Source organism: Peromyscus maniculatus, chromosome 2 (assembly GCF_049852395.1).
Source record: "Peromyscus maniculatus bairdii isolate BWxNUB_F1_BW_parent chromosome 2, HU_Pman_BW_mat_3.1, whole genome shotgun sequence".
Lineage (NCBI taxonomy): Eukaryota > Metazoa > Chordata > Mammalia > Rodentia > Cricetidae > Peromyscus > Peromyscus maniculatus.
In genome coordinates, this window is record NC_134853.1 from 142003730 (window position 1) to 142017639 (window position 13910).

A 13910-nucleotide genomic window follows, 5' to 3' on the forward strand; every position below is an offset into this window, starting at 1 on the left:
CCTTTGCTGGGTAGAATTCTAGAGGTATCCTCTGGAAAGGCTTTTTTTTTTTTTTTTTTTTAATTTAAAGACAGGTCTCACCTGGTAGCCCTGCTGTCCTGGAACTAGTTATGTAGACCAGGCTGGCCTCACACTCTTATGAGATCCACCTGCCTCTGCTTCCTGAGTGCTGGGAATAAAACTGTATGCCACCACACACACCTGGCCTGGTATATGCTTTTTATATTTAAATTTTTATGCTACTATTGTGTGTGTGTGTGTGTGCATGTGGAGGCCAGAGGACAACTCTGGGAGTCAGCACTTTCCTCTCTCCTTTATGTGTGTTCTAGGGGTCGAACTCAGATCGCCAGGCTTGTGTACAAAGTACCTTTACCCATTAAACCACCTCGACAGCCATTTTAATATTCGAGAGGCCACCTGACACCTTCTCGAGGCTGCATCAACTTGCGCCTCACGTACTGCTCTCGTCCTCAGTCTTTTTCACAATATGCTTGCTAATGTTTCCAAGGTACTTAACTTCCCTCAGAAATCCAGGCGTGGGAGGGATCAAGAGGAATAGGAGGAGTGGGAGGCTGGCCGAGATTTGGAAGGGACACCTGTGAGTGTCACAGGCCCACGTGTTGGAGATGGGATGAATCAGGGAGGGACGGACAGGTAGGAAGGTCCAAGCAGGGTAGCTCGAAGAGAGGTGAAAACAAATGACTTCTTACAGCCGGTCTGTTGTTACAGCCCCAAGTAGCTAGGACTCTGTATCAGGTCTCCTCATTGCAACACCCGGGAAGACCACAGACATGCGCAGTCTTGGCTCCTCCAGGTGGGCCTGGTATCTTTTTATCACAGGATGTATGTACAGGCATTTACATACCTAACATGGTGAGCTTGAAGTCATAGAACTTCCGGACATTTTAAAATCTGAAGGAAGAGAAGAATCTAAGAACATACCTTAGGTTTCTATTTCTGTGATAAAACTCCACGACCAAAAGCACATTGGGGAGGGATGGGTTTATTTCAGCTTATAGCTCACAGTCCATCATGAAGGGAAGTCAGGACAGGAACTCAAGGCGTGACCTGGAGGCAGGAACCAAAGCAGACAGCATGAAGGACAGCTGCTTATTAGTTTGTTCCTCACAGCTCACTCAGCTGGCTTTTTATACTGCTCAAGACCCCCTGCCCAGGAGGGGCAGTGCCCCCCCCCGTGGGCGGGGCTTACCCACGTCAATCATCAATCAAAATAAGCCCTACAGATTGGCCCACAGGCTGACCTGGTGGAGACATTTTCTCAGCTGAAGTTCCTCTTCCCCTCCAATTTGTGTTGAGATGACAGAAAATCTAACCAGAACACAGGTCATCCTTATTTTTCTGGTTCCTTTTGTAAATGTAAAGTCGCATTGTCAACAATGTGGAATTTTATTCCCTCATACAATGATCATATATGGTAATTAAGTTTATAATGGGGCTGCTTCCTGGGAGAGTCATAATTCCTAATTAGACTTATTTGTTTGTTTACAGTGCTGGGATCCACCCCACAACATGCTCATGTGGGTGAGCATTTTACTACTGAGCTACATTCCCAGCCCTGACCTTATTTAAATGCTTTAATATTTATGACTAAAAGCTGCTGATCTCAGCTACTGCGTATATGAATCTAATGTCTGATCCTGGGTCATGTGTGAGTGTGAAGGCAGAAGGTACTGGATGGGAAAGACTTGACTTTCAGAAATATTGCCATAAAAAGAGAAATGAAAGAATTTGCTTCCTCCCTGAATTCACTGAGTATAACCCATTGTAACATGGAGTCAGTCATGCCTGAGGCAACTCATCTGGAAATAAATTGGATTTGATCTGATTTCCAATAAGTTGCTTGTGAAAACAGACCCATTCAACCTTTCTATCCCTCCCTCCCTCCCTCCCCCCACCCATCCATCTATCCATCCATCCACCCATCTACACACCTACATACCCATTCATTACCAATAATAATGAATGATGATGGGATGTCTCCTGTGTGGTGTGTCAGTTACTGTCCAACTGTCTTTTATATATTAGCTAAAATCATGCCCCCCCAATTGCTTCCATCGTCTCCGCTTCAGAACGGAATCTGAGGGGGCACCTAATAAGTCAAACCTAGAATTTCCATGACTCAGCGTGTAGGTTATATGCATCAAAGAATTGAAGACAGGCACTCAAACAAAATCTTGTACAGGGACGTCCCTGCAAGCTTAGTCACAATAGGTACAAGGTGAAAACAATTTACTATTAACAGATGTGTGGACCCCCCAAATGTGAGGTGCCTGTACACGACAATATATCCATGCACATAAAAAAGAAAACTGTAGTTCCGGCTACAAGACAGATGACTCTTGTAAGCATGGTAAGAGAGAAAAGCCAGAAAGAACACACAGGACGGGCTTCCTGGACTTTCCAGACATTGGTAATTCACAGAAGCAGATTGGTGGTTCCCAGGGACGAGGGTGAGACCCTAAGGGGGCAGAGAGTCTTAACAGGTGTGGGCTTCTTGTGGAGGGCAATGAAAATCTTTGGGGACCAGATGGTGCTAATGATTGCACAACATTGCACGTGTGTTCAATATCACTGAACTGTTTAAATGGTGAAAATAGTTGCAAGTCACTAAAAACTTTTATTTACATTTATTTGTATGTTTTATGGACAGAAGGGCAGAGTCTCTCCTTTACTCTTGATTCTAGGGGTCGGTTTCAGGTCATTAGGCTTGACGCTGAGCCGTCCTACCAGCCCAAGGTTCCTATGGCTTACTATAGTTGTAAAAAAGTAACTTGGGACCAGGCAGTGGTGGTGCACACCTTTGATCCCAGCACTCGAGAGTCAGAGGCAGGCAGATCTCTGTGAGTTCGAGGCCAGCCTGGTCTACAGAGTGAGATCCAGGACAGCCAGGATTGTTTCACAGATAAACTCTGTCTTGAAAAACCAAACCAAACCAAAAATGTAATTTGGGGCTCAATGTATATAACTTTCTTGAGGTGCCCTTACAGCTGTAACGTGGACAAATTCAGCTTGTCTGTCGTTCAGATGGAGTCTGGCTGTTTGTCCAAGCTGGTGTCACACCCGGAGTTCAAATGCACTTCCCACTCAGCCTACTGAGTGTTACAACTACAGGCCCTGTGGCCACACTGCTGGGATTTTTTTTTTTAATTTTGGTTTTGAGACTGGCCTCAGGTATCTCAGGGTGACTGCCAATTGGCTATGAGGCAGAAGATGACCTTGAACTTCTGATTCTGAGGCAGAGGATAACTTGACTTGAACTTCTGATCCTGCTGCTGCTATCATCTAAGTGCTGGGATGACAGAACAGTCACACCTAGTGTATGTGGTGCTGGGGATCAAACCAGAGCTTTGCACATGTTGCACAAGCACTCGACCAACTGAGGTACGTCCTTAGTTCCCAAATTGTCTGGCTCCATGGATATGCTTTTGTTAATTTAAAAGAATATATTCATTTTTTTTTGTTTTTGGAGACAAGGTTTCTTTGTGTAGCTTTGCACCTTTCCTTACCTGCACTTGGTAGCCCAGGCTGGCCTCGAACTCACAGAGATCCACTTGGCTCTGCTTCCTGAGTGCTGGGATTAAAGGCGTGCGCCACCACTGGCCAATTATTTATCTACTTTATTACTTATTTGTTTAGAAAAGGTCTCTTAGCCCAGGCTTGCTTTTTTCTTTCCATTTTTTTTTTCCAAAAAAATATTTATTTATTTATTTATTTATTTATTTATTTATTTATTTATAGAGTTTCACTGTGCAGCCCTGCCTGTCTTGGAACTCACTCTGTAGACCAGGCTGGCCTCAAACTCAGAGAGATCCACCTGCCCTCTGCCTCCCGAGTGCTGGGATCAAAGGCGTGTGCCACCACTTCCCCAGCAACCTAAGCTTACTTTGAATTCACTGCATGGCTAAGGGTGCTCGTATTCTCTTGCCTCTGCCTCTCAAGTGATGGAATTATCACCACCACATTCAACTATTTATTGTAAGTTACACTTCAAATTATTTTCTGTGTATGGTGTGGGAGTCAGAAGAGATCTTTCAGGAGTCAGTTCCCTCCTTCCCTGGTGTGGGTCTGGAGGATCGAATGCAGGTCATCCGGCTGGGCAGCAGACCCCTTTACCTACTGAGTTCACTCACTGGCCCATGGCTTTTTATTGTTGTTTTGTTTTTATAAAGAAAGGAACACACAGAGTTCACTGCATGCCTAAGGTCTATGAGTATTAGACTCCCTGTTTAAGTGCTTTTTAATTACTTTCATTTATTGTGTGGGTGTGTACCACAATGAACACGTGGAAGTCAGAGGACAATTTGCAGGGTTTGGTTCTGTTCTTTTTTTTTTTTTTTGGTTTTTCGAGACAGGGTTTCTCTGTGTAGCTTTGCGCCTTTCCTGGAGCTCACTTGGTAGCCCAGGCTGGCCTCGAACTCACAGAGATCCGCCTGGCTCTGCCTCCCGAGTGCTGGGATTAAAGGCGTGCGCCACCACCGCCGGGCTCGGTTCTGTTCTTTTACAATGCAATGTGGATCCAGGGATCAAATTCAGGATGTCAGGTTTGGTAGCAAGTGCCTTTACCTACAGGCTCTCTCTCTCTCTCACACACACACACAACAAACAAACAAACAAAAAACAAAAACAAAAAAACAAAAAACACTGTCTTACCTGCCCTCAAATCCCTGTATTTTATGCCAGGTGGTGGTGGTGGTGGTGGTGGTGGTGGTGGTGGTGGTGGTGGTGGTGGTGCACGCCTTTAATCCCAGCACTCAGGAGGCAGAGGCAGGCGGATCTGTGAGTTCGAGGCTAGCCTGGTCTCCAAAGCGAGTTCCAAGAAAGGCACAAAGCTACACAGAGAAACCCTGTCTCAAAAAACCAACCAAAAAAAAAAAAAATCCCTGTATTTTAAAACATTTACAAAACAATATGGTGAAAACGTCATTTGGGGCCCCTTAGGAGGTTTAGACCATTTTGACCATCTTTAGCTGCCTTCTTTCCAGCTACCCACACAGGAAGGATCAGGAAAACAAACAGTTTTTCAAAGAGCCCAGGAAAGATTCTGCAGACCAAAGGTTCATCTTGTTTTCCTGACATTCATATCTGTTTCAGGTGGAGGGAGGACCAGGCCATGGCTGCTGCTCACGATGTGGAGATGGAGAGCGTGAATCTGAACATGGAGAGAGAGGGGAAGGAAGAGCTGGAGGAGGAGAAAGTGAGAGAGGACAGGGAAGGCAAAGACTTGCCCAGGAGCAGAAAGGTCCACAGGATCGTCTCAAAGTGGATGCTTCCTGAGCCCGTCCGCAGAACATACTTGGAGAGAGCCAACTGCCTCCCGCCACCGCTGTTCATCATCTCCATCAGCCTGGCTGAGGTAAACACCACCATGAGAGGGGCCCTCATGTCAGTCCAGACTGGAAGCTGCAAACAGAGTGGGGACGAAACCGACATCTAGAGGAGAAACCATGCAGGAGGAGAGCATAGAGGGACCAGGGCTGCACACACTCTGCCCACTCCCTGCTCCCGGAGCTGATCTGCTCAGTCGCGGCCACCCCAGGGGTTGGTTTCATCCATGATGAAAATCCACTGCCTATCGTTCACTGACTCTACTGGCTTCATTTCATTTTAGCTGGTGGGGTCTTTAGAAGCCAGGGAACTTTGGGCCTGCAAATTAGCTTTTTTTTTTTTTTTTCTTGTGGTGGGATCTGGCAGTGTAGCCCAGGCTGGCCTTTGACTCACTATGTAGCTTAGGCTGGCTGGCCATAAACTCATTATAATCCTTTTGTAACAACCAACCAGCTGTTGGGATTACAGGCATATACTACCATGTTCAGCTTGCAAATTGGCTTTGTTTCATGAAACAAAATAGACTGGTCGGTCAGGTCGGCCTGGGGTATATATTTAGAACAGTCACCAGCTGCCTGAGCTTTCAGAGGAAAACTGTGGCATCTGCTGTGGCTGTCTACTTTGGGCTGATGGGATATGTTCTCAGTCTATGACCTGCTCAGCTTTCTTGGTTTCCAGAAAGAGGGCAAAGCTCAGAGAGGTGGGGATGAGTCACCCAAGGGTGTGTCTTAGTGACTTGGAAGGGCCAGGCCCTTTGTGACACCAGGGTTTTTCTCCTCGACTGCTGTCTTATGAAAGAGTTGGTGGAGATGACTGCCCAGAGGGTGTCCCTGGTATAATCCTCTTAATTCCCACTAATGCTCCAGCTTTGGTGTAAGGGAATGTAGTAGTCAGGGTTCCCCAGCAGAACAGAATCAGCAGGGTATGAGGGAGAGAGCCGAAAAGTGAGGGAGGGTTCAGCTCTCCAATCTTCAGGGCAAGCTGGAGACTCACTAAGGGTTTTGTGCCGAGTCCAAGGCCCTTTGCTAGTGTAATTCTTTTCCTCATGAAATAGTCTTTTTCTATTAATACTTTCATTTGAAATTTATATACAAGATGGAGGGAAAGGGGTACTAAATTACATCCTAATCTCATCTCAAGAAATGACCTCAGGTGGGCATGGGGGCATGAGCTTGTAATCTCAGAACTTGGAAACTGAAGCAGAAGGATCTTGAGTTTAAGAGAGCCTGGGCTACAAGTAAGTTTGAGGCTAGCCTAGGCTATTTAGTGAGATTCTGCAACCATATAATTTACTAGCTAGCTAACTAACTAGTTAATGGGTAGCCAATATACAAAAAAGCAAAAAAGTCACAGAAACATCTGGAATGATATTTGAAGATATATCTGAGTCTGTATGAACCTTGTCAAATTGAACATAAAATTAACCATTGCAGAAACCAAACGTTTTTATGGCAAATGTGCAAGCTTTTCCTGTAGCAGGCTTTTTTGGATTACCAACCAGCTCCCAAATCAAGACCAGGAGACTTATTAACAATTATGAATGCTCGGCCTTAGTTTAGGCTTGTCTAGCTAGCTCTTATAACAAGTGCTGGGATTAAAGGCATGTACCATCACTGCCCAGTGGCTGAGTATCTCTTAACAGAAATGCTCACACCAGAAATGGTTTGTGTTTCTGAATAATTTCTTTCTTTCTTTCTTTAATCATTTAATTGTGTGTAAGCACAGGTGCCTGCAGAAGCCAGAGAGTTATGGATCCCTCCTGTCGCTGGAGTTACAAGTGGTTGTGAGCCACCTGATATGTGTACTGGGAATTGAACTCTGGTACTCTGGAAGAGCAGTGTATGCTTTTACTTACCGAGTTATCTCTTCAGCACCCATGTTTCAGAATATTTCCGAATAATTTTTAAAAATGTGTATATGTGTGTGGGAGTAGGAAAGGTTGCATGTGAGTGCATGTACCCTTGGATGCCAGAAGAGGGCACTAGATTCCCTGGAGCTGGAGTTACAAGCAGTCTTAAGCTGTTAGATATGGATGCAGTGAACTGAACTCAGATCCTCTGCAGGTGCAGTGTACGTGTTCTTAATGGCTGAGTCATCTTTCCAGCTCCAATTTTGGCATATTCATAGACTTCAGTACTCCCAAATCTAAAACTTTGGATCTGGGGAGATAATTCAGTCTGTAAAATACTTCCCATGCAGGCATGTGGACATGAACCTCAGGATGATCAACCTGAGGATCAACCTCAGAGCCCATGTAAAAGAGCCAGGAGTTGTGGCATGTGCTTGAACCCCGGCAGTTAGGGAGCTGGAGACAAATGGATGGATTCCCGAGGTTTGCTAGCCAGCCAGCCCAGCCTGCTGTTTGAGCTCCAGGTCAATGAGGGACTCAGTCTCAAAAAGCAAAGTGTTTGGCACCTGAGGCATGACACCCGATGTTGGCCTCGGCCTCCAGCTGTGTGCACACACATGTAGATCAGCACATACACATAAACCTAAAACTTGTTCTCTAAATTTTTATTACTTTATGTGTATGGCGTTCTGCCTGCCTATGTATCTGTGTACCACATGTGTGCCTCATGCCCTCAGAGGCCAGAAGAGGGCAGTAGATTCCCTGTAACGGGAGTTAGAGACGGTTGTGAGCCACTGTGTGGGTTATGGGAATTGAACCTGGGTCCTCTAGAAGATCACTCAACCACTGAGCCAGATTTCTAAAATTTTTCAAGTGTCATATTGGTGTTCACAAACTTCAAAATCTGGAGCATTTTTGGATTTGATATTTTATATTCAGGAGGCTGAACCTGCACCATTCACTAAACTCCAGGCTTTTCTTAGATTTGATTCATTTTCTCACTAATGTCCTCTTTCTTATCCTCTGGTCCCTTCCGATACAGGGTTCTGATACAGGGTTTCACACTGCATTAAATTATCCTGCTTCCCCTGGCTCCTCTGATTCATGACAACTTCTCAGTAGTCTTTCATGACCTTGATAAAGATGAAGTATACTGGCCAGGTACCTTGTAGAGTGTCCTTGTCTGGGGCTGTCAGAGTTTTTTTTACATAGTTAGCCTAGAGTTGGGAGTGTGGAGGAAGAATGACTTAGAGGTAAAGTGCCCTTCCCACCACATCCCAAGGTAGGACCTCACGTGACATCACTGGGACACAGGACCTCACATGACATCACTGGGACACAGGACCTCATATGACAGGCATCACTGGGACATAGGACCTCACATGACAGACATCACGGACACAGGACCTCACTGGGACACAGGACCTCACATGACATCACTGGGACACAGGATCTCACGTGACGTCACTGGGGCTCTGATCATCATTTCGTTAGACCACCTGCCAGGTTTCTGGGTTGTGGAGTCCGAGTGAAGGTGAGGGACTCGGGTTATGTGTTCTGGGAGGGTGCTAGAGAACGTGGTGACAGACAGCAGAGAGCCAGGAAGGCAAGGGGAAGGGGGCTCAGAAGGTCTTTGTTACATTTGGCCTAACACGGCTCCTCATCGTGAGGAAGCATGAGCGCTGTGGGGGATGGTGGAGAAATTTAACCCCAACGTCTGCTGAGCTAATCACTCAGCCACAATTACTGCCTGTGGGTTTGAATGGGGCCCGCCTCCAGAGGAAGCTTGATTAACCGGCATGATCACTCCCCCTTGACAGCTGGCCGTGTTTATTTATTACGCTGTGTGGAAGCCTCAGAAGCAGTGGATCACCTTGGACACGGGGATCTTGGAAAGTCCCTTTACTTACCGCCCCGATAAGAGGGAAGAGGCCTGGAGGTTTATCTCATACATGCTGGTCCATGCTGGGTAAGGAATGATGACCAAGTCAACAATGTCAGAAGGGATCGTTAGGCTGGGCAAGGTGATGCACGCCTGTTGTTCCAGCACTTGGGAGTCAGAGGCAAGAAGATCAAGGCAAGGAGGGCTTACATGTTGACTATCAGGCCGGCCAGCCAGCCTGACTCAGTCTTGAAATACAAACAAAAACAAGGGGTCTGTGAGACGGCTCAGAGGTTAAAGACACCTGCCAAACCCAATAACATGAGTTCAATCCCCGGAATCCATGTATCGGAAGGAGAGAACTGACTCCTGAAAATTGTCTTCTGATACACATGTGTGCATGTGAGCAGGCACACACACACACACACACACACACACACACACACACACACACAAATATAATAAGATTTAATTTTTTTTCTATTTATTTATTATGTATACAGCATGTATGACTGCAGGCCAGAAGAGAGCACCAGATCTCATTACAGATGGTTGTGAGCCACCATGTGAATGCTGGGAATTGAACTCAGGACCTCAGGAAGAGCAGCCAGTGCTCTTAACCTCTGAGCCATCTCTCCAGCCCCAAGATTTAAATTAAAAAAAAAAAAAAAAAAGAAAACAAGGCAGGGTGTAATGGAGCACACTTTGGATCCCAGCACTAGGAAAGCAGAGGCAGGCAGATCTCTGAATTGAGATCTAGCCTGGTCTACACAGAATTCTGGGTCAGCTATGGCTACATATCAAGATCCTGTCAGAGAAGGGAAGGGGGTGAAGGAAGAGAGAGAGATAAACAAAAAACCCAAATTGCCACTAATCTGTTTGGAACATATGTTATTATTATTATTATTATTATTATTATTATTATTATTTTATTTGTGTGCCCTTGGAAGCTAGCTGTACTCTGTATAACTGTCTAATGTTGGTATTGATATAGGAATGTTAATGAGCTGGACACCTTTAATCCCAGCACTCTAGAAGCAGAGAACTCCATGAGTTTGAGGCCAGCCTGGCCTATAAAATGAGTTCCAGGACAGCCAGGGTTACACAGAGAAGCCCTATCTTAAAAATAAATAAATAAATAAATAAATAAATAAATAAATAAATAAATAAATAAATAAATAAAATCAATGACTTGAGACCAAACCACTACCAGACCGAAAGTAGGTCACCCTACGTGTTGGATGCTGTCCAGTGCACCATTTAGGTGACTGAAGTGGTAGAGCTGAGCTGAAACAGTCTGCCTCCTCCAAACACACTGCACAAATGAATTGTGAGCATTTCGACCGATGTGCACTATGGTTTAACTGACTCGCTGCCAGTTAAATAGTAGCACGAGGAGGTATAGAAACAGTATAGATGGAACTGGAGAGGAGGCACAGTGGTTAAGAGCTCTTGTTGGGTGTGATCTCACGTGTGTCTGTGACCTCAGTGCTCTGACAGGAAAATGGCTTCAGGTTCAAGAGAAAATCTGCCTCCATAAGGTAGAGCAGATGGCAGAGGAGACCCAGCGCCCTCCCCTGGCCTCAGGGGATACAACTACACAACACCTGCCCATACAACCCCGGACCCCCTACACACACACACACACAAAGGAAGGAAGCAAAGCAAGAAAGACAGATATTGAACAGGGGAGGATGTGTTTGTCTTCCGGTTTTGTTTACAGTTTCTCCCTTCCTTCCTTCCTTCCTTCCTTCCTTCCTTCCTTCCTTCCTTCCTTCCTTCCTTCCTTCCTTCCTTCCTTCCTCCCTCCCTCCCTCCTTCCCTTTCTTCCTTCCTCCCTCCTTCCCTTCCTTTCTTATGTAGTTCTGTCTGTTCTAGAACTCACTATAAGACTAAGCTGGGCTCAAACTCACAGAGATCCACCTGCTTCTGCCTCCTGAGTGCTGGGATTAAAGGCATGCGCCACCACTGCCCCGTCATTTACAGTTTCTTAAATGTGAGAGCCTTTCAAGACCTTACTCAGAATCAGGTGATGGTACTTGCCTGCAATCTCAGTAGGTGGGAGATAGAGGCAGGAGGATCAGGAGTTCAAGGCCAGCATAGGCTACATGTCTTAAAATTTTTTTTAAAAAAGTGTTTACTCATCATCTTTGGTCCCCCATGCCTACCCACTGTGGTCAGCAAATAGCTTTTGGCTGTCCTACTTCCTTGGGGAGCCCTGTGGTGTTGGGTGAATTGAGTTTCACCCATGTGACTCAGCACCCCCCCCCCCACCGATTTAAAATGATTGATCACATTTTGGGTCAGTGGCTAAACGGACATACAGGGCAGGGGGCTTGGAGCTGAACACAGAACCAGGAGCTTCCTGTATGCTGAGCAAGTGTGGTACCCTCTGAGCTGCAGCCCGAGACCTTGAGTTCTGTCTTTCTTTTTTTTTTTCTTAATTAAAAATAATTTTTTTGAGACAGGGTCTCACATATAGCCCTGGCTGTCCTGGAACTAACTATGTAGATCAGGCTAGCCTTAAACTCACAGAAATCCCCCTGCCTCTGCCTCCCAGGAAAAGGGATTAAAGTCCACCATGCCTGGATTTCATTCTTTAAATTAGCTTCATTGGTCTTTGTTTCAGTAATAATTGTTGTAAAGCAGAACTTATAACATACATTTATGTTTCTGAAAGACTTTTATTTGCTTTACATATAGAAGCATCATGTAAGATTTTATTTCAAAACAGACAAGGGGGTGTGTGGCTGGAGAGATGGCTCAGTGGTTAAGAGCATTGGCAGCTCTGCCAGAGGTCCTGAGTTCAATTCCCAACAACCACATGGTAGCTCACAACTGCCTATAATTGGGATCTGATGTCCTCTTCTAGCTTGCAGGTATACATGCAGACAGAGCACCGTATACATAAAATAAATCTTTAAATAATTTAAAAAATAAGAGAAAAAAAATGCGGCCCACAGGAAATCTGGCGAGGGAAGCCGAGGTTAAACAGCACTCTAGACACCCAGTTTCAGTTCGTCAGGGAAGCTGCTCTCTTTATTCTTACCAACATGGGCTTATATACCCCTCTAACAGCAGGCATCAAGGAATGGTTACTCTGTATCCATAGGTAAGCCAGACACTGTTTTCCAAACAGGAAAAACCACAGGGGAACTGATCCCCAGCACCGTCCGGAACCCAACTGCACATTTTTCACACAAACAACTTAACTGGGACAGGACAAAGAAGGGCATTTAAAATTAAGGTAGCAAACTTACTGCTGCCGACAAAAAAACAGATAAAAGAGTTGCCCACTTAAAAACAAAAACAAAAAACTAAAAGCTGGGCGGTGGTGGCACACGCCTTTAATCCCAGCACTCAGGAGACAGAGCCAGGAGAATCTCTGTGAGTTCAAGGCCAGCCTGGTCTACAGAGTGAGTTCCAGGGCAGGCTCCAAAGCTACACAGAGAAACCCTGTCTTGAATCCGTGCCCCCCCAAAACCCCTAGAATATAGGAGCTGGAGAGAAGGCTCAGTGGTTAAGAGTACTTGCTGCTCAGTCGTGAGGACTGTAGCTTTGATCCTAAGACTCAAATGGAGTGCCGCACAGCTTCAGGGACTCCAGCACTAAAGGATCTGGAGCCTTCTTCTGGCTGCCATGAGTTCTCTCTCTCTCTCTCTCTCTCTCTCTCTCTCTCTCTCTCTCTCTCTCTCTCTCTCTCTCCCTCTCTCTCCCTCTCTCTCTCTCCCTCCCTCCCTCCCTCCCTCCCTCCCTCCCTCCCTCCCTCCCTCCCTCCCTCCCTCTGTTTCTCAAAAGACAGAAAATAAAATTCTAGCAAGTGCTTAAGTACAACTATCACATGCAGATCTCCCATGACAACAACTGCTTGGCTATTTGACCGGTGTTTGTCTCTGCAGAGTCCAGCACATCGTGGGCAATCTCTCTATGCAGCTCTTTCTGGGTATTCCCTTGGAAATGGTCCACAAAGGCCTCCGAGTGGGGCTGGTGTACCTGGCAGGAGTGCTTGCAGGTCAGTGTTCTAATGGTAACATGGAATCAACATTTCTGGGCTCTTAGGATTGAAGCCAAAGGTAACAGATGTTTACAGAGGGCTTTTTACTGAAGTCAGTATATATTGCACCCTAGCAATATGATATGCAGAATTATAATATGCTAGGAAATATGGTAAGTGTTAGAGATAATTTAACTAGAGATTAGATATTAGAGATAATAAAAGCACCTGAAGAAAAGTCCCAGTGGCTGTCCTCAGATTATCTCACAGTCTCCTAGCATTTACACTATTCGAAACTACAAGCAGCTTGGTGTTTGGATCTTGGAGCCCCTGAAATGCTGCACTGAAGAGGCTGGAAAGCAACACGGCCAGATTCGCATGTAAGAAAGACATTTTTGCTGGGTGTAGTGGTGCACGATTTTAATTCCAGCACTTGGAGGCAGAGGCAGGCAGGTCTCTGTGAGTTCAAAGCCAGACTGATCTACAAAGCAAGTTCCAGGACAACCAGAGCTACATAGATAGCCCAGAAATAGATAAATAAATGCTTTAAATTTGAGAAAGCTGGAGACTGACATGAGTTATCAGAAATGACATCTCAAGATCCCAGATACCTTTGGCCATTGTCCCCAGTGTTGCTATCCTGTAAATTTTAACACAGCAACACATCCAAGACACCCATGGTCGTGCAGGGGAGACAGTAACACCCACAACACCCGGAGGAGCCCTCACTCTGCCCTCTGATGGCCCAGCCCCTTCCTTCCCACCCCTCTCCCTTCTTTGCCCTTGACAAGCACTAACCTGCTCTCACTCCTTTATTTGTGTCATTTCAGGAATACACC

The 13910-nt window shown here is 45.7% G+C and overlaps 1 protein-coding gene across 2 annotated transcripts in view; it reads left to right on the forward strand.

Moving 5' to 3' along the window:
* Rhbdl2 (rhomboid like 2) overlaps positions 1 to 13910 on the forward strand; it is a 43063-nt gene that overhangs the window by 16268 nt on the left and 12885 nt on the right. The window contains exons 1-4 of one of the 2 annotated variants that reach the window (XM_076565011.1): positions 5236 to 5374; positions 8238 to 8356; positions 9016 to 9164; positions 12977 to 13089. In XM_076565011.1, coding sequence (XP_076421126.1) covers positions 8324 to 8356; positions 9016 to 9164; positions 12977 to 13089 — 295 coding nt within the window. In that variant the 5' untranslated portion in view covers positions 5236 to 5374; positions 8238 to 8323. Of the gene's footprint in view, positions 1 to 5112; positions 5375 to 8237; positions 8357 to 9015; positions 9165 to 12976; positions 13090 to 13910 lie in introns of those variants that run through there. The other variant, XM_076565010.1, reaches the window with a different exon arrangement.